General features: G+C 47.7%; 1 protein-coding gene across 1 annotated transcript in view; it reads right to left on the bottom strand.

Moving 5' to 3' along the window:
• Positions 1-5,590: 5,590 nt before the first annotated feature.
• TNN (tenascin N) overlaps positions 5,591-27,922 on the bottom strand; it is a gene marked incomplete at both ends in the record, with an annotated part of 53,285 nt that continues 30,953 nt past the window's right edge. Inside the window, 10 exons of the mRNA XM_081225315.1 lie at positions 5,591-5,731; positions 7,851-8,014; positions 14,703-14,870; positions 15,780-15,876; positions 19,544-19,695; positions 20,111-20,243; positions 21,666-21,796; positions 24,089-24,352; positions 25,276-25,539; positions 27,274-27,537. Of these exons, the coding sequence (XP_081081441.1) occupies positions 5,591-5,731; positions 7,851-8,014; positions 14,703-14,870; positions 15,780-15,876; positions 19,544-19,695; positions 20,111-20,243; positions 21,666-21,796; positions 24,089-24,352; positions 25,276-25,539; positions 27,274-27,537 (1,778 nt within the window). The remainder of the gene's footprint in view (positions 5,732-7,850; positions 8,015-14,702; positions 14,871-15,779; positions 15,877-19,543; positions 19,696-20,110; positions 20,244-21,665; positions 21,797-24,088; positions 24,353-25,275; positions 25,540-27,273; positions 27,538-27,922) is intronic.

Genomic DNA, 27,922 nt, shown 5'->3' with positions numbered 1-27,922 from the left:
CAGAGTCCCCGTCTCACGAGGCAGTTTCTTCAAAGTGTTTCCCAGTTACCTGTTTTGTGCAGCAGCACTGCCTGCGCAACCACCAAGCACTGGCTGGATGCTCAGTCGTACCACAGAGGATGACTCTCCAGGTCATTCTACCCAGGAAGGAAGGAATGTGAAGACCCCCAGAACTTCCCTTTCTGGAGGAGAGGAAAGTGGCGCTGAGGCTAGAGGCTCCCGGTAGGACCACACTGCCATCTGCTGGCCCGGCCGCGTACAGCGCGCCCCGCTGCGCTGGGAGGCTTCCCTCAAACGTTACTGATTGATCCGCGCTCTTTATTGACAGAAAACACCTTCCCCGATCCTCTCCACCGCCCTGGGGAAGGGCTTAAGGGAACGACTTGGAAATTCTTTTAGAGGAAGACTTCCTCCAGTAAATGACTACGTTTCGCCGAGAGCATTTCATTATTTATAATTGTTTTTCCTCTCTTCACACACCATATACCTGGTCCTTTTCTTTCATGTCATCCCTTTGACCACAGTTCCTTGGGTCATTTTTTTTTCTCCCTTCAGCATTTCCTAGCTTTAAGGATCCTTGAATCCCTGAGAATTCCAAGTTAAAAAGTAGAAATCCTTTTTTTTCCTTTTTGGCCGCAGGGCTTGCGGGGGGATGGGGGTGGGGGGTCGACCAGGGAGGGATTGAACCCAAGCCCTCAGCAGTGAAAGTGCAGAGGTCTAAACACGGGACCACCAGGGAACTCCCAAAAGTAGAATTCTTGACATCATGTGACAAACATAAAAGTTGGGACCCTCTTCCCAGAGGAAGCTACTGTCAAGAACATCTAAACTCTGCATGAAAGGATCCCTCCCCTCCCTTTACCACCCACCCCCCTCAAATCCTGTTAATCCTTCCTCCAAAATATTATTTAATCTATGCTCTTTTTCCCTTTCTCACAATTTCTGCCACAGGCCGAGGAAGTCAGTACCTATTGTCTATTGCAATAACCCTTAACTTGTCTGTGAATCTCCACTCTTTCCCCACAACTGCCCTCCACCCCTCCCCCTATTCTCTGTGCTGTCACCAGACTGATGTTTCCAAAATACAAGCCTCACTACAAGTGTCACTCCAAGGTTTAAACACCCCTGAGTGTTCTCCGCTGCCCCCCTTTTTCATCTCAGCCATGGTTCTCAGCCCCAGTTGCACGTTAGAAGCCCCTGGAGCCTTAAAACAGTCAGAGGCAGGGCTTCCCTGGTGGCGCAGTGGTTGGGAGTCCACCTGCCGATGCAGGGGACATGGGTTCGTGCCCCGGTCCGGGAGGATCCCACATGCCGCGGAGCAGCTAGGTCCGTGAGCCACGGCCGCTGAGCCTGCGCGTCCGGAGCCTGTGCTCCGCAACAGGAGAGGCCACAGCAGTGAGAGGCCCGCGTACCGCAAAAAAACAAACAAAAAAACTCAAAGGCACAGGACTCAGCTGAGACCCACTGAAGCAGCGTCTCTGGAGGTGAAGTAGGATCAGGCTGGTAACAGCTCCAGCTGTTTTTGCTAAACAGTGCAACCTGAGACCGCAGTGCTCTCGGGGCTGAGACCAGTCCCTGCCCATCTCTCCAGCAAGGCACCCCACCTAGAAACCGTCTTCCTCCCTCAAACACGCCACACGCCCCCCTTTTTCATCCTTGCCCTCAAGTGTCCTCCTCCCAAGGCGCCCTGCCTCCCCCAGGCCTCTCGTTTCTCCCCGGGTAAACTCAGAGTCCCCCTTCCAGACGCAATGCTGACACCACGCCCACAATGCTTTCTACGGCACCCCGCGCTGCTCACAGCATTCTCCCCGTGGCAGTGCCCACTGTCGTGGTATGTCCCCATGGCCATCCCCACCACACTGCGAGCAGGGGCTGTGTTCTGCTCATCGAGGCTTTGCTAGTATCATTTTTTTTTTTTTCGCGGCTCGCGGGCCTCTCACCGCTGTGGCCTCTCCCGCTGCGGAGCACAGGCTCCGGACGCGCAGGCTCAGCGGCCATGGCTCACGGGCCCAGCCGCTCCGCTGCATGTGGGATCTTCCCGGACCGGGGCACGAACCCGTGTCCCCTGCATCGGCAGGCAGACTCCCAACTACTGCGCCACCAGGGAAGCCCCGGCTTTGCTAGTATCTTGCATGCAACAGGCAATGGCTCGGAGACTTTATCAACTGCGTGTGATACTTCTGTCCTCGCTTTTACCCCAGTGCCTGGCTGTGCCATCTGTCCCTTCTGTGACAGCTTTTGTTTTCTTTGGTTTGTCCTACCCGGTAGGAGTTGTCCCTTAAGCTTCCAAACCCTGATGGCTCATAACCTGGCTCTAAGAAATGTGTCTGACCCTTGAAAAAGCAGGTGTATCCAGAAATCTATTCTGGGGCCTATATTCAGCTACCAGAGCAGGAGTTGCCAGAGCTGGTCATGTTAAAATGGGGTTAGGCGCAGAGATTTACGTCTGGAATGTTCTCCTCAGTCAGACAAACATCCTTTGAAAATGAGCTTCCCACCTCCTGCACTTTCTTCTTTGCCTCAGTGGAATCCTTGAAGGGTCAACTGGGGTTTTCTCCGTCCTGTCCCTTTAGGGCAGCCAGGACCCTACAGGCAAAAGAATGCAAGAAACAACTCCAGTTTCCCACAAGCCCCCTTCTTGGCCAGCGGTGGGAAAACACCAGGGTTGGTGAACACGGACGGGGCTGGGCTGCTGCTACCCTCACAGACGCCTCCTGAGCAAACAGGCCATCAGAGGGAGCCCCCTGCGCCACCAGAGCTACTCGGAGAGCGCTCACCCATCCAACAGCAGCCCGGGCCCAGAGCTGCTGAGTCAGAAGGGCTGCGGCCCAGCAATCCTGCCCCACCAGGCACACGTGACAAGCGCAGTTAAATTGGGGAAGCACCACCCACGAGGCACCTGACCCCACCCCTGCTCTGAATCATTCCGGGGTTTGATCCACTTTGCAAAGGAGGCTTTCCTTTTCTAAAAAGCTGCACCCACTGGGATGAGCACAGGGCTCCTGAGCCACCAAGGTGAGAACTCCGTGTGCAAACAGGAGACCAGAGGCCTCGGAACTGAGAAACCGTGCAAAGGGAGCTTTAAAATGGACAAGGAAATTAGCTCAGCCTCCAGCCCTGAGGAAGCTGGATCAAACTAAAGACATCTGGCCAGTCTCTGCAAATATCTACTCCTCAGAGACGCCCGTGGAGTCCCCCACTTCTGCCACCAATCTCCCCCTCCATCTCTTAATCCTACTATAATTTTCTTCCATGGCACTCATCACTTCTGGGAATTGTACGTGTATCTGTTTTTTATTGTCAGTCTCCACCAGTAGAATGTAAGCACAAGGGCAGGAATCTTGTGTTTGGTTCACTTCTATAGCAGCAGGGCTCAGAGTAGAACCCAGCACAGAATAGGGCTTAATCAATATTTGTTGAATGAATGAGTTAATGAGTGGATGAATGACAGCACACATAATCCAGTAGTGCAAGGACCACGTCTGGCTTGCTTACCTCTGTGAGCTCACCGCTGGCTCCCCAGTGCCCAGAACACTGCCTGATAAGCAGGCAGACACTTAAATTCTCCTTGAATCGATGAGAGAGGTGCAAGCACGTTTGTTTGTTTGTTTGTTTTACATCTTTATTGGAGTATAATTGCTTCACAATGGTGTGTTAGTTTCTGCTGTATAACAGAATGAATCAGTTATACATATACATCTGTTCCCATATCCCTTCCCTCTTGTGTCTCCCTCCCTCCCACCCTCCCTATCCCACCCTTCCAGGCGGTCACAAAGCACCGAGCTGATCTCCCTGTGCTCTGCGGCTGCTTCCCACTATCTATCTACCTTACATTTGGTAGTGTATATATGTCCATGCCTCTCTCTCGCTTTGTCACTGCTTCCCCTTCCCCTTCCCGCTCCCCATAGCCTCAAGTCCATTCTCCAGTAGGTCTGTGTCTTTATTCCCATCTTACCCCTAGGTTCTTCATGACATTTTTTTTTCTTAAATTCCATATATATGTGTTAGCATACAGTATATGTGTTTCTCTCTCTGACTTACTTCACTCTGTATTAGCCCCAACACTGACACTGTACTTCATCCAGACCACACTTGATCAGACCGAGAAGTTACCAGGGCATCACACAGTGCATGTGTATAGGGAGCCAAGGGGATGCTGAAAATTTTAAAGGTTGACAAACACTGTTTCAGAAGTATGGCTTGGCATTTGGACAGAGGTTAAAACCTGGAGAACCCGAGGCAATAAACGACTCCAGCGCCCTGGAGGAGGACCACAGCTTTTAGGGCACTTGTCTTCCTCCCCACTCACCCCCTTCTCCTGGTTCCATATACCATTATTGGCCATCACACCAGTCAGAGGCCACGGCCAACCAAACTCCATTATAATGCACAGATTGTACCCTTGCTTGCACTTAGGTTAAACTTAGAATTCAAGTGTACTTATGTGGGGAAAACAACACAAGGCAAATGTTTTTTAATCAAGTGCTTTATTTACTTATTTTTTTTCTCGAATAGGAAATTAAGTTTCTTCAATGGTCACTGACTTTGCCACAGAAAAACCTTCCCAAGTGATAGGAAAATAAGCCAAAAGGATCTGACCTTGCCAAGTGTCCACTCAAACAATAAGCCTCTGGTACTGAGCACTTTCAGGAAACCCAGGGGTCCGACAGAGCGGGGTGGGGGAGGGGGGGCAGGAGGGAGAGAGGAGGGAGGCTGAGGACTTGGCAGTAGGAAAGGGAGTCACAGAAAAGGGTCTTGGGAGGAACCAATTACCAAGAGAGTCAAATTGTTTAAAGTTGAAATAAGTGAGAATTTATTCACAACATATGCAGAGCTACAAGAGTGATAATGCAGATGGCTGGAAAGGGGGCACTTAAAAATAGCAGTGACATGGAAGCTGGGGTTTCCAGCATGCTGGATACTGGTCAGAACACAGCAAAATTCAAATCCCTCTAGGTCCCTTTTGGTTCCCTTTATTCTTCCTCATAACATCAGCAATTATTTTTAAAAGGGGAAGATTTATGCCTTTTTCCCCAAAAAAGATTTTACCAATTTTCCAGTGGTAATGGAAGGTAAGTTTCAGGCTACCTCAGCCCCTTGTCGTCAAACCCCTCTTTGGTGTTTCTCTTTAGACAGAAGATTTGTATTAGCAGAGCCCTGTATATATATATATATATATATATATATACCAATTTCCAGAGATTTCCAACTGAAGAAGTACTAGGTGATTCTTTATCCCCCCTCCTTTTTTTTTGCCCTAATCCCATATATTTGTTACTGAAGATAGAGCAGAAAACCTTGCAGTTCCAGTGCTGTCTCTCCCATACACATTGTGCAGCTATTTTTGTGTTGATTTTCAGGCCCACAATACAGGTAGGCAAAATGCAGGTGACAAGGAAGTGAGCTATATGGTTGGAAGCTTGGTGACATGCTTTGTCCTGCAGGTTATCCAGCCATCTCAGAAGCCAGGGGCTATGAGCACCCCTCAGACTTCCATTAGCCAGTCATCAGTACCTACCCCACCCCATGCTTACACAGGCCCCAACCCCAGGCTGGTCTCCTCTTGTGCGATAAGTGCACGAATGGGCCGTCAGAATGTTCTCGAATTTTCTCCCAGTGTTCGCTGCTTTCTGCCCAGGACATGCTCCCCGCTGTAGCCATGAGGGCGGATCTTCAACTCCACAAAAGGAATGGAGAATTCATGTCCTTTCCATGGCTCCCAGTTCACCCCCTACATTAAATAAATAAGTAAATAAATTAAATAACTAAATAAATAAAACAAATAGGTAAGCCAACATCAAGAAGAGGCACCTGGGAGAAGGTGGGGTGGATTATGGTATCAAAGAATGTTTCTTTGCCAGGGAAACTACTCCCTCTCTGCTTAGCGGAGAGACTGGGATATTTATAAAGGCAGTGAAACAGGAATCTAGAAGCGTGCTCCCTCTGCTGGGCAGCTGAGGTTAGACAGGCTGACAATTTGGAAGACCCCTGTGGTTGGAGGATGGCGGGTTGTGAGCCCAGGAGGCGGGTGAGACCAGAGCAGCAGCAAAGGTAACACAGGGTCAACCTGGTCGGCAATGATCAAATTATCTTTGCCTCACTCTTTTCCTTTACAAAAAATTAAAGGCAACAGTAAACATATTAATTGGCCAATTGTGGAAAATCATTTTCAATTTAGACTGTTTAGATATTAGCTCTGGGGTAATAAATAGCCTGCTGAAAACTAAATTTCATTTTACGACTTTTGACGGGTGAGCACAATAATATTTAATTCACTTAATAACCTTGCAACCTGGCCAATAAAGAGCCCAAGTGACCAATTTTATATATTTTAATTTGTGAGGTAAATAATAAACAAGAAGCTAAATGCCTTGCAGACTGTGAAAAGCACATTAACCAGATGAATGTCTTTTATTAGCAAATACGGGGATGGTTTAGGGCATGCTGGCTGCTCATTTCAAATATTTGATCTCTGATCACAGGCTTCCCTGAGTCAGCCCACACGCTGCCACCATGATTCATGGGCACACCCTCCACGGCTCCCCTGACTGACAAATTTCTTCTTCCCTTTGAAAAATCGCATAAGAATTGGGAGTCCCTGCTGCCTGGTTAGCACCAAAGGACTCAAAATGTACCTGGACTTTAGACGTACTAATACTTACAGTCATATTGGTACAATATATATGAGTTCTGGGGAGAGGTGGCTTCCTGAAGGCTAGGATCAAGATCCAGGATGGGAAATGAGAAACCCAGGAAGGGGAGAGCTCATGGAGGGGATGGATTAATGATGAGTAGGAACAAAGATGCAATTTTTAAGAAGCTGTGAGGGAGCAGGCAGGAGATGCCTGGAAGCTGGCGAGGAACCAAGACGATGTCCACGGGGCAAGAGGATTCAAGAAATCACTGATTGGAAAGTTGCAGAGCAAGGGAGGGGTGAGGAGCCCTCGCCAACTCCTGGCCCTGTGTGTACACTCCTGAAGTGGAGAAACCAGTTCAGTACAATGCTCTGGGCAGACTTTGGGTGGCTCTGGATGAAGTGGATCCAAGGGTGGGTCTGACATAAGACAGAAAACTTTGTTTTCCCCGTGATCAAAGGACTGAGAAAAATAGCTCTGGTTTAACTGGATGAACGACTAGAAAGAATTCTGAAGTGTCTGTTATGGATAAAACGTTTGTGCCCCTCCCCCACCAAATTGCATATGTTGAAGCCCTGACCCCACAACATGACAATATTTGGAGATGGCACCTTTGGGAGGTAATTAGGGTTAGATGATGTCATGAGGGTAGGTCAACCATGGTGGATCAGTGCCCTTATAAGAAGAGAAGGACAGACCCGAGCTCTCTCTCTCTCCCCACTATGTGAGGATGCTGTAAAGAGGTGGCCATCCACAAGCCAGAAAGAGCTCTCATCAAGAACTGAATCTGCTGGGAACTTGATCTTGGACTTCCCAGCCTCCAGAACCATGAGAAATAAATGTCTGTTGTCTAAGCCATGCCAGCTATACTATTTTGTTACAGCAGCTTGAGGGGACCAAGACTGTCCATGTGTGAACTCGTAAAGTGACATGGTGTGGGACCCATATCATCTCTGTTAAGCAGTGGGCAGCCTGAGTACCTCCCTGCACTGAGTAAGGGTGCAGCATTGGTGGGAATGTAGAGTGGGGAGGGGCTGCAGCAGATGGGCAGGGTGGGCCTTGACCTCAAGGCCATGGAGCCTGGAGAAGAAGCTTTACTGCCCTGACTGCTGGCATCAGAAGGAGAGGGTCAGCCAAACCAGTCTGGAGGGTGTCACTCTAGGAACACAATATGGGAAAAGCCTGGGACAAAAAAGATGTTCACCTGTCACCTACCTCACTATGTTTGGTCTCCCCGTATCTGCCATTAGGGTTGGCCAAGTGGCAGTTCTTGTACCACCAGCCGCCATGGTGCGTCAGGGCACAGTTGCTGAGGGCGATATCATTGTCTCTGTCAAAGGTTGTAAACTTCCATCCATTGTGGTAAGTAAGAGCGTCCCCTGCAGGAGAGAAGAGATGAGAGGGGAGAGCCCAAGTCTCACCCCTGAGGGCGTGATCAAACTCTGGCCTGAAAGAGGACTGGGGGCAGGAAAACCTCCAGGCATGAAAACGCCAGGGATGCAGTCAGTTAGGCCACAAGGAGCCACTCTTTTCTCAAAATCGCCAAGATGAGAACATGATACAGATGAACAGATTCTCTTTCCCGGCTGGTCACCCAAACTTCAGGCCTGTTTCTCCAATAGCTTTAAAAGCATTTTCATTTAGAGACTTCACAGTAAAATATCCAAACACCCAAAACCAAACTCCTCGACACTTCCCACAGTACCTGACCACCCTCATACAACTAACCCCCTTTCTGTGCTCTTGTCTCTGCTTGAGCATCCTCCCAGTCACCCAGACTGGGTACCCCCAAGCCACATTTGACAATCCTGTGTACCCATTATCAAGCCCTTCCTTCTGCAGATCACTCCTATATACCCCTGCTGCACCCACGGCTGCCACCCTGGGCTGTTCTCATCTCTCTCCAGGCTTGTGTTAACATAACAGCTTTCCTAGCTCTTCCATAGCTTAAGCGTCCATTTTCATCATCTCAGGCCTACTTCCTCCCACATGGAGTGAGTTACTCCTCCTGGCTTTTCAGGCCTGTAACTTGGCTGTACCCTTTGCACAATCTCGTAGCCCACTATTCCCACAGGCGCCCTCCACGTGTGAAGTGGACACATCCATCGTCCATGCCTCTGCTCACCTGTTTCTCTCTGCCCTTCATCACTCCAAATCCTCACCATTCCTCAAAGCCCAGCTCAACCCCACTCCTGAAGAAGATTCTCCTTATTAATCCTCCCACATACACACCTGAACTTCTAGAGCCCTTCTGGGCACATAGGTACAATTAAGTGCTTTGTTAATCCTATCTAGAAATCTGCCTTAATTATTTTACTTGTATTCTACTATTTCCCTATCACATTTGTCATCCTTTTATAATTCAGCTCATAAAATGAAATAAGGGCTCATATCAATCCCAAGCTTAATCAAGTTCTGTTCCTACAATAACAATACTTCCATTTAATCTGATCTCTGAGTTACCCATCACAGTCACATATACATTCTCATTTGATGCCCACAACAAGCCTGAGGGGTGGGTCAGGCAGCTCTTAATCCCATAAGGAAACAAACTCACAGAGGTTAGACTCTAGGAATTTGTCACCGTCCCACAGTCTACAAGCAGCAGAGCCAGGACTCAAATCTCCGACCTGAGATTCCAAGCCCAGAGTTCCTTCTGAGACACCGATTCACAGGAAGCTCCCTTATTTCAACAGCAGGCTTTGATCATGCCTAACAAGGACGAGCTGTCTCTGACCATCTACAGCAATGGTTCTCAAAGTGGACCCTGGACTGTCAGCAGCTGCAGCACCTGGAACTTGTTAGAAATGCATGGTCCCAGGTCCACCCCAGACATACAAAACCAGAAACTCCACGGTCATACCCTGCAGTCTGTGCTTTAACAAGCCCTTCAGATGACAGCAAGCCCTTCTGATGCCAGCTAAAGATTGAGAACTTTTGTCCTGCATCCTCATTCATTCATTCAGAAAACATCAGGCATGCCTGCTATGGCCCAGCACCATGCCAGGCTCTGGGAATACAAACAGTGGTCCTTGCTCTCAAGAACTTAGTTGCAGGTGGCTGGGGACAGATAGATACTTGACAACACACTGTGTAAAGGGAAGGTCCCAGATTGACCCTCTGATTTGGGAGATCCAACAGTGGCTCCTTCATGCCTCACCTAAGACACAGCAAAACCTCTGCCCTCATTCATTTTCTCCAATCAAAGAAGGGCAAATTGTCACATCTGTTCACAGACATTTCCCCCTCTCCTCAGATTCCACGCAGACAGTTCCCTACAGCTCCAAATACCACACAATGGTTCCTTTAGCAACAATTACCTGACCTGCACATAAAGTCCCCAGAGCTGTTTTCTAAGAATCTGTGCACAGGCTATGTCTTAAAGATCTCTTTGTGGTTATCTAACCTTGGGCATTGGGATAAAGAAAGGTGAAGCAGGTTGTGGCCCTGAGTGTGAGAGTTTATTCCCCCGCGATGGCTTTTCTACCTTCTAGAAACTGAAGCCACACTAATGTTCCGAGTATAGATAGTGAGTGTTCTCATAAATCAAAAACTAACTTTTCTTTGGTCATCAGGCCCTGGCCAAGACAGTATTCTGATTTATTAAGCTTATCTCCTCAAGAAAGATAAAGTAGAAAAGCCAATGGTGGTTAGACTCCCTCCCACCTGCTGGAGTGTTAGGAGAAAACACTGATGAGAGATAACGTGCCCCACTTCTAGTCTAATGGCTTTGGGTGGGAGCTCAGGGAGCTCATTCTTCTCGGGTTGTGGGTGGGAGAAGTTGGTGGCAGGCCCATAAGAGGTCTAAACCCAAGCCCAGGGCGGGGTTGCTGATCTGGTCAGCACCCACCTCATCAAAATATCACTCTGGGACCAACTCTTCTCCTCTCATCCTAGGAAAGATGACCCAGGCAGCTGAGCCATCTCAGACCAGAAAAAGCTGTTAATGTCATTTCCCCTTTAAGTCACACACAGACACAGGACCACATGTCTGGATCTTAAACATCTTCTACCCTGGGACCAGGAATTGGCCAATGAAAGAGTGATTCGTACCATCGCTAGCTTTCTCTTTTGTCCATGTGTTCAACAATGTTTTCTTTCTAAGTGCCAGTACTTAAAAATCCACTTCAAAGCTAGGAAGGCACTGGCATTTGGGGTGGAACAATCCTTCACTGTGGGTATTTGTCATCCCTGGCCCCAGCCCACTGAAGGCTAGTAGAGTTCCTCAGTCTACCAGCACATTTCTAAGTGCCCCCAGGGGGTGGGCCATCCCTGCTTGAGCAGCTCTGAGTCTCCGGCAAGTGGGACTTGAAATCAGCTGCAAATGATTGGTGAGCCCACAGAAGGCCTTCTGCACCACCCCAAATGTCTAGCTATTTATGTTTTCATTATAATCTCCAAATTGATGAATAGCAGCCTCTTGAAGGTAGAGTTCATAGACTGTCCTACCTGTCTCACTCCAAGATTCAGAATCAGAAAGTCAATTGACATGGCCTTACCTTGCTGGAGTTTCCTTTGGGGAGGAATAATGGGCTTTTTGATTTGACTTCAGTGGAAGCAAAAGTTGAGGGCCCACCTGGACAGTCTGAGTAGGGGAAGAGTCTAAAACCTCACTTTCCCACCAGAGCTGTACACCTCTAGTTCCAAAAAGAGCTATAACAGGGTTAAAAGCTGGGGAGAGCTGGCACATGCCTGGAGATATCAGAATGTTCACTTTCTATCTGAATGCCATGTCCTCTAAACAGTACCTCATCATCTAGGACATGAGTACCCAGAAGCTTCCTAACTTTCCAAATCCTCCTCGGGGACCAATCAGCACATATAAGGAAAGCTAAAACTCCATCACAGCTAACCCCGCTGCTGTAATTCCAAATTTAAAAATAAGAATGATAGTACCCAGGGGAAGACTAGACTGTTGTCTAAATGCTGCATGAGTTCAAAGTCTCTCAAGGCTTCCTATTAAAAAACACATCCACCACTGACCAGCCCTGTTGGCCTGAACAACCTTAGAATGGGAATTATACCCTAATCACGATTAAAATGCAAATACAGTCCCTGGGGGGAGAATCACAGTAATTCACAAATATGTTGACTCCTTTTCACTCATTTTCTCATTAGCATCAGTTGATTTACTGGATTAAGACAGGCCTCAGAAAAGGTACATTTGAATAATAGAGGGAAGGGGATTGGGTAGCCTGGGAGAGCAGTCCTCAGTGAGGTCCCCGGCATAAGTCCCGTGAGGGCAGTGGGTTTCAGGGAGAGATGTGGGCACAGGTGCCAAAGGGAAACAGCCCAACCCCATATCTTGTCTGTAGAAGGTTCCATGAATGGAGTCTCTGAAGACTGGGATTCTTCAGCCTGAGAAAGGAAGGCTGACTGATTACGATGGTCAAGACTGAATGGTATTGGGAAGAAAAGGGATGACCAGATTATTTGCCATGTGGACTGAGACCAGAGCAGGAGGAGGCCCGAGGGGTTTGATGAAATAAAGTTCATATTTTATGGCAAGACAAGAAAAATTTTTAAATAAAATTTTTCTTTGCCCGTTTGGGCCTCTTCCCTCCCCTTTAGTGTGTACCATGCATCTGCGTTAACCAGACTTCCTTAGGAGGTGACACTCCCTCTTAATTTCATCAAGGGGCCACCATGACCCATGACCCACTACTTTGTACATGTAGATCTGGATTGTGTAAACTGTCAACAACACATCATTTGACATATAACCCTTTGTCTCAAAAACTTATATGACTGTGCTTTGACCTCTAACAGGTAGAACAGTCCTCAGAGCTTTCTGAAAGACTGCCTCCCTGCTTAAAATCCTCAGGTTGGCTTGAATAAAAATTTCCATTTCTTTCTTATATCAACGATTGATTACTTTATTTCACTGACAAGTCTGAGGGAGATTGTAACATTCACACCCCTTCCACCTACTGGCTGGGAGAGCCAATGCGATCTGATCTTAGCTGCAGCTGGGGGGAGGGGGAGGGTAGGCAGCGTGCTTAGTCCTACAAGAGGGCATCTTTAAATTAAATCCCCCTCATTCAATTAATATGCTTATAATCATCTGAACGTCCATCTGTGTTTCCCAATTGCATTTTAACTGGCTTTTTTCTATGCCTGACTTTCGTGTTTTATATTATACTTTGTACAATGGAAAACGGTTGCCAGCCTTTTTCCAGCCTATGGAGACCAGGACCAGGAAAGAAGGGATGGCACCCAAAGCAGTGCAGACTCTTCTAGCTGCAGTGGCTTTTCTCCCAAAGACTGCTTTTCCCTGAATCAATTCTTTGCACACTTCCTCCCACCCCCCACCCCTACTCGGGACCCTTGAAACGTACCCCGCGTCTGTCGCCCAAACTCCTCATACTCTGGTAGGTTCCTACCCCTCCCGCTTTGTCTCCTCCCATGTTACCATGTCACCAAACTCACCTCTTCACTGACCCTCTGAAAGATATTTTGGGCCTCAGATTCTATTCTTTACAATATAAAACACCCATAAGATTATATAGAAAGGTCGTGCTAGCAGGATCATCTTTCAAACTCACCTACTCTGTGCCAGGCTCCACACTAAGCACTGGGAAACAAGAGCAAGTGTAAAATTCATGTGATTTTTTAAAAAAATTAAATGACAAGACCTGAAAGAAATTTTGCATCAGTAGTTGGCCACTTCCAGTCATGGCCCCGGACACTCAGGGGTGTCTGTTCACAGTCCTCCACCATCAGGGGGTTCTCAAGTAGACAATTTTGAGAACGTCTGCAGGCTTCAAGGGTACACCTCAATTTCCTTGTGTCTGCTCAGCCTTTGCTCACCCCTGGACTCCCCCAGGCCTGGAGAGCCCCCCACCCCCTTTCCTCCTATCTGAAAGTTCTAGCCTTTCAGACCCAACTCCAGCCCACTGTCCTGCAGGGAGCCTCTGGCAATCCCTTCAGTCCTCAATGTACCCACCTCTCCACACTCTTGTAGCTCTCTATTCTCCTTAGCACTTATTTGACTCTTTGCAGAAGTTGCCTTATATTATTATTTATCTATTTACGTGTGTGTCTAAGGGGAGAGACCATGTCTTACACAGTCAGTCTATTTGGCTGGTAACACATTCCTACATAGTTCCGCCAAAGTCAAAGACATGCTAAGTCAAACACCAGACTTACTTGTTAGGGTTTAAAGACCATAAATACAGGTTTAAAGTATACTAGGTAAAACAATAACCACGCCTTGCCTCTTAAAAGAAAATACTCAGTGATATAATTCCAGTATTTCTGTCACGTTGCTTAATTTTGTTCTTTTCCTTCACAACTGAACACACCATCAACTGGCTTAAATCCAATGAGCAGCTAACATTCCCCTACTTTCAGCTGAACTGCTCATTTCTGTGTTGTCACAGTTGTGTGGAGTTAATGAGACCTATACTTCTTATTGTTTGAATCAGCACTTTCATTCTTCTGTCTTTGTTTATGGCAAAGTGCCACAAAATTTTTAAATAAGGGCTTCCCTGGTGGGGCAGTGGTTGAGAGTCCGCCTGCCGATGCAGGGGACACGGGTTCATGTCCCGGTCCGGGAAGATCCCACATGCTGTGGAGCAGCTGGGCCCGTGAGCCATGGCCACTGAGCCTGTGCGTCTGGAGCCTATGCTCCGCAACGGGAGAGGCCACGGCAGTGAGAGGCATACTGAAAAAAAAAAAATTTAAATAATACACACACACTGCTATGCAAGAATGGCAGTCACACTGCTGAAGCCGAATGAGTGGTGGGCAGACACCATGAAATCTCTCAGAATGTGGGTTCATCAGCTAATGTACAAGAGTCCAAATTGGGGGAGTATAAGAGGAGGAATTTTACTGGTGGGGGATCAGTGTGTAATGTACAGAAGTTCCAATTTTATGATAGTCAAAGACCGCTTCAATGATTCTCTTTAATCCCCTGCAGGGAGCGGGGCCTTACTTGTCAGTGAGGACAATTCACCTTCACAGAACAATATTCCATCCCCCCGAGACCCATGGCAGGTGGCCGACCGATCCTCAGACACACAGAGCAGGAGACCCCAGCAGGAAGGACACGTTTTGTCTTACCTGCTGTGCCTCTGTATTTCCCAACTGTCAGCCTGTACCGCTCCTTGCTGGAGGCTACCCGGAAGGAGTCATATATGGCATAGGCAGATTCGTTGGCCGTCTGTAAGTCCACTCGCACCTCATAGTGGGTGGGCGTGCCTGTGGTGAGGTTGTGCAGCTTATCGAGTCCTAAGAATCAGGAATGGAATTCTGGTAACCAATCAACCGGTGTGCGAGCATCCACCAGTGGCATCGGACACTTTCAGCCCGCAAAGCTGCCTCAGCCTTTACCTCCTCTGCTAATGGGGGCCTCCCCTACACCATCTCTTCTGGGGGGCTCATTTTTCATCCCATTATGTCTTTGGCACAGTCATGCTTCTGAGTGTGGAAACCACATCCTCTGGCAGGGAGCGGAGGGGTTAATCGTGGGATGAATCTGCCTCCACTGACTCCTTCTCTCTCAAGCAGAAGCTGTTCTATTTATCATCCGCTTATCTCACCAAGTGGGAGAGGAGATCACCTACTGACTCTGGGGTCACCGAAGGGACTTTTGCACCAAGCAAACCACAAACATCATCTACTCTATCAGACGCTGAGTATCCAGATTATGAGTTTTTAAGTCTTCATTTCCCAGTTGATGCTTTTGGCTACTTCATTCTCTACAAACATCTGCTCCAGAATACAGCAGATGTAAAAGGGAAAAAACAATGCCGTAACGACTGGCATGACTAGCAGAATTTCAGGGACTCGTATGACCTCCCAGTGAGAGCCCAGAGTCCCAATCAATCAACTATTTTTCTCCTCTTGTGGTTTCTGAAAAGTTCAGGCTGCAGGCAGGTTGTGCGGGCCTTAGATGCAGCATAAAGTCCACCCACCTGTGACAGCCCCACCCTCTCGCACGCCCAGAGCACATGAGAACCTTCCCGGCGACACGGCCACACCAACTCCCTGGTCCCCTGGTCGGCAGGCTCCTCAGAGAGGCCCTGTGGCTTGGAGCTCTTCCTGTAGGTGGTGAGCTTTCTCAAGCTGCCTGACCAGCTTCTCAGAGGGGAATCTCCCTTTTGCACCTCAGCCTTTATGGATGCTCAAAGGTCCTACCAAGCCAGAACTCCCTCATGGGGTCCCCGAAGCCTTCCACGTAGGTCCGCCAGCGCTTGAAGAAATCCAGCTGCCCGGTGTTCCGCCTCTGGAAGACCTGAAGAGGGAGGTGGACGTTTCCCTCTGACATACCTGAACAGACGTGGCTGAGTGACACAGGGCAGCACAGCGGACTGGGGCTGCCCTGAGGATGGGCAGAGGGGACACAAGGTAAAACTGACAGATGTGGCGATGGACTGCAAGTGGAGCTGAGGGAGAGGAGGATGTCAAGACTGCCTCTCATGGTTTGGGCTCGCAGCTCTGAGGGCAATTCACTCAGCCGATCACTGGGAAAGGGGCTGTGAGAGAGGACAGTTTCCGTGAGTGCAGCAGAGCTCATCTGGGGACCCAGTAAGTGTGAGTGACTTCTGAGGTATCCTGGTGAACAAAGATGCCATAGGAACCACTGAATGTAAGGGCTAGAGTTCTCAGGAGAGAGCCAGGCTGGACTCAGAACGTGTATCTGTGTATCTGAGACAGTGCTGGGTGCTCAGCAAGTCCCCTTTCACTCTCCTCACCCCCTGAACACAGGGGGACTTCCTTTTTCAGCCTTTCTTGCAGCTAAGCTGGAACCATAGGACTTGTTCCAACCACAGGACTGTAAACAGGAGCACAGCTTATGGGCTGGGGGTCTCCACACTCTCTCTTCCATTGCCCTGGGCCACGGAGCCACGGTGAAGGCCACATGATGACAGGGCAGGACCACAAGCTGTGATCGGCCTGAATTCCTGAGTCACCACTGAGAAGTGACTTTGCACACATGAGAAAAAACCTTTTATGGGTTACATAATTGAAATTTGGGGTTGGTTTGCTACTGCAGCATAGCCCATTCTATCCTAACTAACATGGAAAGCCACCGGGACATAGAGAGGAAGATGAAGCCACTGGAAGGATGAGACCACCCAGGTAGAAAACAGGAACTGAAAAGAGAAAGTGGCCTAGAATGAAGCCTTGCAGACCCCAAGATATAAGAGCCACACACAGCAGGATAAGTTCATTAAGGCAAAAGAGGAGCAACTAGTGACGTGAAGGACAACTGAGAAAATGTGGGATCAGAAAGGCCGCTGGAGAAAGGTGTGCCCAGTAGTGTCAAATGCTGGTGAGAAGTCAGGGAGCATGAGGTCCAAACTGCCCACAGAACCTGGGGACACGGAATCGCCAGTGACTTGAGCAAAGGCTGTGCTAGTGAGCGACAAGAGCAGAAGGCCAACCGGACCGGGCTGAAGAGTGAGGGAGAAGGGACAACGTGGAAACGGAGGTGGGACTGTTTCATGAGAGTACAGGCTGCTTTCTTTTCAAAACGTCCTCTATCTGAGGAAGGGAGGCAGTTCCAGTCAGGGTGCATTGGATTCTTTTCTATGAAGTAAACCTGAAAAGTACCTAAAAGCTAAACACACCCATGTATGCTAATGCCTCCTGGCCTTGAGGGCCACGCTAGACACCATCCTAGCTGACTTCACAAATGAGGCTGGAACTCCCCAAGGCTGGAGCGGCATCTTCCTCTCCGCCTACTTTCCTTCGTGTTCATTCAAAAGCAGACGCCCAACACAAAATCCAATCCCCACCCCCTTTCCACCATGCTTCACACCACGTGCCTTGAAGTCAAGCACTTTATCTTGAATCTGATGAGGTAAACCTCCCGATACTTGAGCATTCTTGACCCTTTTCTCTGGGAAGAGACGGGGAGGGAGGAGAGAGCAGCTTGCCCACAGCAATGCCGAGAGCTCCGAGCGGGAGCTCACCGCCCGCTCCTGAAGCGCCAATCCCTGTCTGCTGGCCCAGGAGGCGCTGAACGAAGACGGCAATGGGTGGGAGTCCTGGCAGGGGGTTGGCGGCGAGTCCATCATTTCTATTCCTGAGCCTCAGTCAGCTTGCTGTCCAACAGGTTAGAAGCGGGAAGGAGGTGTCTACCTCAGAGGCGCTGGGAGGACTCATGAGACAGGACACGTGAAAAGGATACAGAGCCTCTGAGCAGAACTTAGGGATCGTCGTGGCGAACAACGACCCACTGCACTAACACCGCTGTTCGCTTTCCCATCTTTTCACGTGTCCGTCTTTTAGAGACGTCCCCTTCCTTTACTGGCTTCCTTCGCTTCTTTTTTCACTTATTCACTTGTGTAACAATCACTTGTTGAGCATTTGTTAAGGGCTGACTCCAGGGCAAGAATATACAATGCCATTTTACAGATGTGAAAGTTCAGAAAAGCAAACAGCCAGAGTGACCCAGCTAACTATTCAGTGGCTGATGCAAAGATAAAACACTGCCTCCTCATCTTTCCATGAGAAAGTCTGAAAAAAACCAGCTCTACTGACCCTGTTGTTCACAAAGCAAGTCGTAAGATTCTGAGGCTAACTGTTAATTTCCTAGCACCTGGGATTACTCCTGTATCACCGACAGTGGAATCCTAGGGCAGATGTGGGCACCAATGTTTGGTTCCACCCACCTTGCATCAAATTCCTTTCCCACTGATATAATTAGTTATACTATAAGGTCAGGCTCAAATTTGATCCTGTCCTCCTAGGACATAGGCTTTACAAAGGCATTTGGTCTCTATCTCTGATCAATGAACATAGTGCCCAAGCATTTTTTTCTTTGTTTTTTTCTTTGTTTGTTTTACTATTGCTTCAGCTTGGCTAGGGAAACTCCAAAAAAAATGGTTCTGATGCTCTTGGTATCACTGTTTAGACCCAGCTCTATACTTACTAGCGGTGTCCTTGGGCAAGTTAGTTAACCTTGACAAGCCTCACTTCTCTGAACTATTATATCAAGATGTTAATAGCCTATTTGCCATTCTTTTAAATCAAACCTTCAGCAAGGTCATCAATCATGATAAATCATAAAGTATAGAGGCCAGAGTCTGGCACATACAGATATAATAAGTGATTATTATATCTCAATAAATGTTAGCTTGCACTTTATGACATCAGATTCCAAATGAACTGACCCATTTGATCATTTGTACATCTTGATCAGTCAGCCTTAACTGACTCAATCAGAATCTAGTCTATTCCCTTCTATGAGGTGAAAATACCTTATAATGAACTATCTGGGGTAACAAAAGCCCCTTAGCAAGTTAAGTCTCAAAGGAGAAAAAAATCTCTTTCTGCCTGGTTCTACACAACAGAGCTTCACTGCACTCTAGAACTTACTCACAGTCCTGAATGACTAAACCAAGAGGAAAAAATGAAAATCTCATTTAACTGCCTGTGGAAAGAGCCTCTCATGTAGTCCTTAGGACTTGCAAGATGGAAAACAAAGATGGAAATATTTGAGACACTTAAGTGTTCCCTGATGGTCTTCATTCCAGCCTCCCACCCAACTTTGTTATTAACTCATGTGACTTAGCCAAGGCACTTCTCCTCTTGGGCTTCAATTTACCTATCTATAAAATATGAACAATAATCTCTCTCACTTACTCTATAGCTTATGTGTGAGGGTCATGTTTATGAGAGTGCTTTGCACAGAGTAAAATGTAGGTTAACACATGTGTAAAGGGCATTAGGAGACAGTGATAAACCCACAAGCCTTCCCAATCATCAGCCTTAGCTTACAAAGCCTGCTCTATCCCAGGAGTGAAGTACTTCGGGCTCTATTCTTCCAGTGGGGTGGGATCTCTTTAGAAACAGCAGCAAGCCACCAAAGCTCCTCCCTCCCATGTATGAAGAAGAAATAGAGCTTCCTGGCCCGAGAAACAAGACACTGCCCAGGGCTCTGTGTGACTCACGATCCAGCCGCCTCCATCCGTGTCCATGTCACAGTACACCTGCAGGGGCCGACTGGCATCCCCGTGCAGGTAGACGGTATAGAGACCACTGGCGACGTTGCTATTCTGCTGAACTTGACTGCAGTCCGAAGGGTGTGGAAAACGGGCACCAACTGGGAGCCAAGCAGAGGAACAGTGTCGTTAGGAGAAGGGCAAGGGAGCAGGGGAGTGGGGCTTGTCCCCTATTTTAACATTATTATGTTTAGAAATTATTTTGGAACCTCCTACTACTTTGCTTCTTCCAACTCTTCACTCACATCTTTTTTTTCTCGCTCATTCTGCTCTCATCATTTCCTCCTCCTCTGACCCAACTCCCCTCTCACCAAATAACACTCTATTTCATTCCCCTCCTTTGTCTCTCTACCATGGGATGGATTTCTTTTGAACTCATGACCCCACTTCCATTTCCCCCTGTCTAGAGAAATCCAGAATCCTGTAGCCACTTGCTCTTCCTTGGACACCTCTTCTGGCCTCTCCAATGCTTGCCCTCCACTGCATTCTTATTCAGAGCGCACGAGCTCACGTTACCTGTGGAAAGGGTGGTGGATACACTCCTGCTCCGGCGATCACCCTTAAAGGCAACCAAGGAGACAGGGAGGGTGACACCCTGCTCAAGGCCTTGCAACTCAAACCTCTGGTCCCCTCTTCCAAGCTGCACCTCCTACCAAACAAAGGAGACAGTAGACATTCATTTATCACCCCCAGCACCCTAGGTGTCAATAGCATTCCCTGGTGCTAATGACAGAAGCTCCCTGGGAGGGTAGAGTTTTGCCTCTTTGAGGGCTCATTGGCAACCCAGAATCCAAGTAGGTTCTAGCTGCTTCTTTGAAGGGCTGTGCCATGGAGATTCAGCACTTCTGGGTGCTCTAGCTGGGAACCAGCACCTGGCACTGCCACTGGGAGAGCACCCACTAGGTGTCCTGGCAACCTCTGCCCCCCAAATACATGCTGGGGCACCAACCTCAGCCACCACTGGAAGCAACAGGCTGGCAACATCAGGCTGAGAAGTTAATGGGGAAGGTGAAGCGGGCTATGGTTATCTGTGAGGCAGGGAGATAGTTGGTTTTTCAATAACCTTTCTTCTGAAACTGTCTTACTCCCTCTGTAAACATAGGGTGAACTTTCCTGGCAGGACTGTCATAAGCATTAACTGAGATAATGAATAAATCAAGGGGCCCTTCCTTTTCTCCTTCCTCCCTTCTTTTTTCCTTGTGAAGAAGAGAGAATAATAACTTTCCACTTGGACAAGTTACGAAAATGTGCTGGCCTTCAGATCCCAGATGGGAGGTATAATTCTTGAAAAAAGGGTTAATCAATTCATTCAATAAATATTTATTGAACACCAACCATGTGCTAGTTCCAAGCACTTCAGATACAAGGATAGTCAAAACAGACAAAAATTCCCTGTCCTCATGGTGCTAACATTTATTGGGGAAGCCAGACATTAAACCAAATAACATGGAGCAGATTGTGTGGCCAGCAGATATGTGACGGTCAGCTAGGAAGGAGCAGGCACAAAGGTTAGTTCTATAAAATGAGACCACACGGGACTTCCCTGGTGGCGCAGTGGTTAAGAATCCGCCTGCCAATGCGGGTTCGATCTCTGGTCCACGAAGATCCCACATGCCGCGGAGCAACGAAGCCCATGAGCCACAACTACTGAGCCTGTGCCCTAGAGCCCGCGAGCCCAACTACTGAACACCGCGCACCTAGAGCCCGTGCTCCACAACAAGAGAAGACACTGCAATGAGAAGCCCGTGCACTGCAACAAAGAGTAGCCCCCACTTGCCACAACTAGAGAAAGCCCATGTGCAGCAACGAAGACCGAATGCAGCCAAAAATAAATAAATTAAATAAATAAATAAATTTATTTATTTATTTTAAAAAAATGAGACCACACATAAATTGTTCACAAATGACCAAGTTTAGCATTGTCCCTTGCACACAGATGGTGATCAATAAGGATCAACGCGTTCATCAGCAGGTTGCCATGGGGCCACCTCTCGAGATGGTTGGCCCAAGTGAGTTGCTTCATAGGGAGGCTGGGCAGGGGCAGAAGAGAGAAGACAAGGAGCATCCATACCTTGACAGTGCCATCTGGGAACTGGGAGGTCAGAATATAGCCATCGATCTGAGCAGAGGGGCGTGTCCAGGTCAATACCCCACCAGACTCTGCTACAGCAGATGGATGAAGGTTTTGGGGAGGGTCAATGTCTGTATATAAAACACCAAGTAATTATTATTATAAGGTAATGAGAAAAGGTAATTTTTGAGGTGTTGGCTTATGCTTTCTCCCTATATATTCTCCCATTTTTCTTCCTCCCATCAAGCAGGTAGCAGGCTCCATTCTTCCTTGCCACAAGGCCTTTAGGATCAGTGTCTCTAAAAGTATAAACCCACCGAGGACAAGAGGATTAAGGAACAGGGAGTTGGGTGAGTCCCAGAGGGAATGAACCTGGGCTCCCACTTCCCCAGCAGATCTCCAGAGAGCAGTGGGTATGAGCAATCTCAATCAGCAGACAGATTCCCTGAGATGGCAGGGCTCCCAAAGTGGCAAGGAAGGATGAGGGAAGGCAGATCTGGAAGGTCCCTGCACACAGAGGCACTCAGCAAACAGCTACCCAGAAGGGTGACCGAAATACTGGATGGCACTCCCTGGCCTTGGAAAACCACCCAAGACCTTACATACGGCCCTGGGGAAGGAGCATGATCCTAAATTTCCTGAGATTTCCAACTAACAAGCAGAATGGGAGCTTATGATGGAAATTAAGTTGGTATAGAAATATAAAGTTTGGGGAATTCCCTGGCAGTCCAGTGGTTAGAACTCCATGCTTCCTCAGCAGGGGTCCCAGGTTTGATCCCTGGTCAGGGAACTAAGATCCCACAAGCCCCATGGTGGTATAGCCAAAAAAAAAAAAAGAAAGAAATATAAAGTTCTATGTCTTATATAACTAAGTATGCAGTCTAATATGCATACCCTGTACAGAATGGGGAAGCGGGGGAGGTGCTTGTATAAAGGAGGAGAGAAAGGAAGAAAGGGTAGTAGAGATGTAGGAAAAATAGAGATTTCTTCTGGCTCCTATGTACTTTCCAACTCAAACACCAGAGGGAAAGTGTGGGTGCGTGTGTGCACTGTAGACCAGGAAAACTAAATCTCAGCAAAAATTCTAGTCAACACCACAATAATTGGTCAGATGACTCATTTTTTTAACCAAACAAGATATGAATGGAAATTTCCATTTTGAAAAGTCATTATCATAGGAGGTGATTTTAATTTAGAAGTTTCAAAAAAAGATGTCTCCAAGCTATTTTCTACCCAGTAGCATTTCAGCTGAGAACTGAATTGCAGTATTTTAATAGAAATCAGGCAGCTATTGCTTTGAATTAGGATATTTTGACAAATTTTGAGTTTCTGTAACATCAGCTTAGTGTGACTTTCTAAAACATAATATCTGGTATGGATTTTCTTCCATCCATCACACAGAAAAACTGAATTTCCTGCTTTCAAAATCAAAGCAAAACCTTAACTATTTAAATATCTCAAGTTGGCTTCTGCCAACTCTTTGACTGCTCACCCATCCCTGGGTTATGAACTTCAGATGTCATCTTAGTTATTTCCACATTTCTGCAAAGTAGAAAGAGGAAATATTTTTGTCTTTAAAAATGCGGAAAGTGAAGCAAAGAGAAGATAAAGAAGGAAGAGTGGAAGGAAGGAATAAAGGAAAGAAGAAGAGACAAGAAGACAGAGAGAGAGGGGTAGGGGGGAAGGAAGGAGGAAGGTGCTGGTTGCCTCGGGAGAACAGCACTGGATATCAGCACTGGGATGTGGAAAAGAGTTTTTCTTTCTACATATCTTTGTTTAGTTTGAAAAATTTTACTATAAGCATGTATTACTTTTTTGATTAAAAACTTCTGTTCATTGCAACTAACAAAAATAATAAAGGAATCAAGGCACCTCTAACGCCAGTGGCCACGCATGGCATACTCGGCCACACAGGGGATGGCCCAGGCCTTGCCTGATGCTCGGTGACACCAGGGGCCTCGTCACGCACAGAAAAGACAAGCAGCCGAGGCCCCTTTGGTCGCCAACTGTAGTAAGGGGATGAAGATGCTCCACCACTGCCCCCAGTCCGGACATGGAAGCCGAAGAGGCTCCTTGCCTCCCTCCTCCCTAAACTGAGGCCCAGCCAGGTTCTCATAGCCAGGGCAGAGAGCCTGGGCGCTGGGCTGGGTGAGGGGGGTAGGAAGGGAGGCTACCTTTTGCACAGCCATATTGAAGAGTCACACAGTCTTACTTTCACACCACTTCCTCTACACCCTTTCATCTTCATCTGAACTGTCCTGTCAACATACATTACCTTAAAAAGGTGAAAGGGGAAGCACTTTGAAGAATGCCCACACGTGAAACACTGTGTCCCCTGCTCCCCCCTCCGCCAGCCGATGTGGAGGAAGACTGTTTCCTGATAGGAGTGAAGAGTTTGATGTCCTCGTCGTCCCTGACAGTACCTGTCAGGGCCTTGGTGTCAGCCTTCCTGCTCTCCCGGTCCCCCTTCTGGGCCCACACGTGCACCGTGTACTCCACGCCCGGCCTCAGGCCCGTCAGGACGGCGCTGCTCTTCTCCTTCCCCACGGGAACCTCCCCGGAGTCTCCGTCAGCAGAGGTGTAGCGCACCAGGTACCTGTCAATCACGGCCTGCACCGGGTCCCAGGAGACGGCGGCCGTGTTCTCTGTCACCCGGTCAGTCACCAGGTTTTGGGGGCTGTCAATTTCTTTAAGAAAATGTTTGGGAAAACCTAAGTTTTGAAGCCATGTAAGAGATACCCACCACCCCATCACTGCGATTTTTATCTCCTAGAGCCCTTCTGGCACAAGGCAATGGTATCCCCATCCAGAGGGCCCGGTGGGAGTCGAGGAAGAAGGTAACCCCTGGTTCTCCATCTCAAAGGACTGTTCATTATAAGCTTGACATGCTTTCCTGGCTTTCAGCTCCCTAAAATGTGGGAGGAACAATGTCTTCTTAGCAACATTACAGCACATCAAAACAATCAATTAAACATCTGCCATGACTTCAGGGTATCTAATTTATCACTTTATCAGGGGCTACTTCCCAAGCAATCATTCTGAAAGTATTATCACGAGCATTGCAATGACCAGAGCCTATCAGTGTCTTTGCTGGGTCTGCTAAAAACACGGCCACTGCACAACTTTACTTCTGTCTTCTGCTTGATTGAGTGGTTCCATTGGCAGCTGTCATTGTCAGGGAAGCTGACATTGTCATTGTCAGGGAAGCTGACATTGTCATTGTCAGCACTTGAGATCACCACTAGAACTCACCGTCTTTTTTGATCTTTAAGATTCTCTTTGCAGGGCTTCCCTGGTGGCGCAGTGGTTGAGAGTCCGCCTACCGATGCAGGGGACACGGGTTCATGCCCCTGTCTGGGAAGATCCCACATGCCGCGGAGCGGCTGGGCCCGTGAGCCATGGCTGCTGAGTCTGAGCGTCCGGAGCCTGTGCTCCGCAATGGGAGAGGCCACAACAGGGAGAGGCCCGCGTACCGCAAAAAAAAAAAAAAAAAAAAAAAAAAGATTCTCTTTGCAAACTCTCTCAACTCAAGCCGCATCTTTTGGTACCATGTACACCCAAATTCACACCCTCAAAATTCAATACTAAGTGACCACCTTTTTCTTATTACCTGTCGGGGCCGTGGTGTGGGCCTTCCTGCTCTCCCGGTCCCCCTTCTGGGCCCACACGTGCACCGTGTACTCCACGCCCGGCCTCAGGCCCGTCAGGACAGCACTGCTCTTCTCCTTGCCCATGGGAACCTCCCCGGAGTCTCCGTCAGCAGAGGTGTAGCGCACCAGGTACCTGTCAATCACGGCCTGCACTGGGTCCCAGGAGACGGCAGCCGTGTTCTCTGTCACCTGGTCAGTCACCAGGTTTTTGGGGCTGTCAATGTCTGAAAGGAAAAGTGCACTATTAATAAGCACCAAAGAGTGAGACGATGTTTCTTGGGTGAGGTAGCCTCCGTTCTAATGGTTTTCCCACCTCCTTTGTGGATTTTCAGTTGTTTCATGGACGTAGATCTCACCACAGCTGGACTCTTGGATCCTCAAGGAGGCAGCACAGGACAGCAGAATGAGCAACTAGATCAGAGTCACAAGAGCTACAATCCAGTCCCAGCCTGAGAGGCAGAGTGGAGGAGCAGGTGGAGCCTTGGGCTGGAGCGGGGGAACTAGGCCCAGCTCTGCCATCAGCCAGCGGTGGCCCTGGACAGCTCTGCTGCCCCTGGCGGGGTCTCCATTCCTCATTTGTAAAATGTGGGCCTTGCCAAACAGATGTTAAGGTACCATAATATTCCATGAATATTCCACAAATCTGACTCCATGAATCATCAGCTAACTTTGTGAATTGTAGAAATCATTCACTTCTCTGTATCTGAGGTTTCTCAACTGTAAAATGGGCATATTGATTCTTGCTCTACCCGTCTCAACAAAGTCCTCTGAGTACCAACTAAATGAGGAATATAATTCTCATTCCTTGCTGGTAGGAATGTAAAATAGTGCCACCGCTCTGGAAACAATTTGGCAGCTCCTCAAAAAGTTAAACATAGAATTACCATATGACCCAGGAATTCCACTCCAAAGTATATAGCCAAAAGAATTGAAAACATATGTCCATACAAAAATTTGTACACAAAAACTCATAGCATCATTATTTATAATAGCCAAAAAGTGGAAACAACCCAAAGGCTCATAAACTGACAAATGGATACACAAAATGTATTATATCCATACAATGGAATATTATTCAGCAATAAAGTGAAATATTGACACAAGCTACAACATGGATGAACCTTGAAAATATTATGCTTAGTGAATGAAGCCAGTCACAAAAGGCCACATACTATATGAATCTATTTATATGAAATGTCCAGAATAAGGAAATCTCTAGAGATAGAAAGTAGTAGTTTCCTAAGGCTGGGGGAAGTAGGGGTGGGAAAGACTGCTAATGGTATGGGGTTAGCTTCTGGGGTGATGAAAATATTCTGAATTAGACAGTGGTGATGGTTGCACTACTCTGAACATACTAAAAACCACTGAATTACACACTTTAAAAGGGTAGATTTTATAGTATGTAAATTATAACTCAATAAGTCTGTTCTTAAAAAACGAGGAAACAGAGATGAAAGAACTTTAAAAAGTATGAACCGTTACTGTATAAAAATGCAAGCTTAGGATCCTCAGAACAGAGCACACAGTCCTCAAAGAGGATTTATCCACTAAGAAAGCAATAACACTTCCCTGTTCCAAAGAGATTACAGCAAAAGCCATTTGCCTAAAGTACTTAGCTCACAGATCCTAACATGTGGTTTCTTTTTATTTCTTCCCTTTCAAGAAGAAATATTTAATGATTGATCACAAAGGAAATATACAATTGGAGGAACAGTCGGTGGATAAAACCAATCACCATTTACCTTCACAAGATCAAAGTGCGAGGCCAAATATGAGCTCTTCATTATGATATAATGTGTAAAAACAGCGTGAGGGTTGGTGTGTGGTTTGACAGGAGTCTACCATCCTGCTCTTCCATAAATCACCAATTCTGCCAGTTTTAGAACAGAAAAACAAAACGTGACCTGCCATAGACAGTGTGACAGGGCTTACATTTTCAAAGAACAATGCTCCATTACCTGTCGGGGCCGTGGTGTCGGCCTTCCTGCTCTCCCGGTCCCCCTTCTGGGCCCACACGTGCACCGTGTACTCCACGCCCGGCCTCAGGCCCATCAGGACGGCGCTGCTCTTCTCCTTGCCCACGGGAACCTCCCCGGAGTCTCCGTCAGCAGAGGTGTAGCGCACCAGGTACCTGTCAATCACGGCCTGCACCGGGTCCCAGGAGACGGTGGCCGTGTTCTCTGTCACCTGGTCGGTCACCAGGTTTTGGGGGCTGTCGATTTCTTTTTAAAAAGGAAAGGCTGAATTTTAGAGCCAAGCGGGGACATCCCACCTCCTCATCATCATTATCGTTATCTTTATTAACAATACAATTCCACTGAAAACATTTTCCAGGGAAATAAGCCACTGGATATTAAAACTGGAAGGAATTAGATCTTCTCCACATTTATCAACATGGAAATTTTCTGTCCTTCTAGTTCCCATGAAAACAAAAATCTCCGGAGCAACAAGATAAGCCACCCAAATGGCGACTGAAACAACCTCTTTTGTTATCTCCATGGTATCTAGCTACTTTGTTTCACAGAATTTGAGAGTTGAGAAGTTACATCTTTCAAGCTTCTTCTCTTGTATAAAAGGGGAGGAGAAGGGAGACCCGGCGAAATGAAA

Source organism: Mesoplodon bidens (genome assembly GCF_964165515.1).
Source record: "Mesoplodon bidens genome assembly, chromosome: 2".
Classification (NCBI taxonomy): Eukaryota; Metazoa; Chordata; class Mammalia; order Artiodactyla; family Ziphiidae; genus Mesoplodon; species Mesoplodon bidens.
This window is presented reverse-complemented; position numbering and strand designations above follow the sequence as displayed.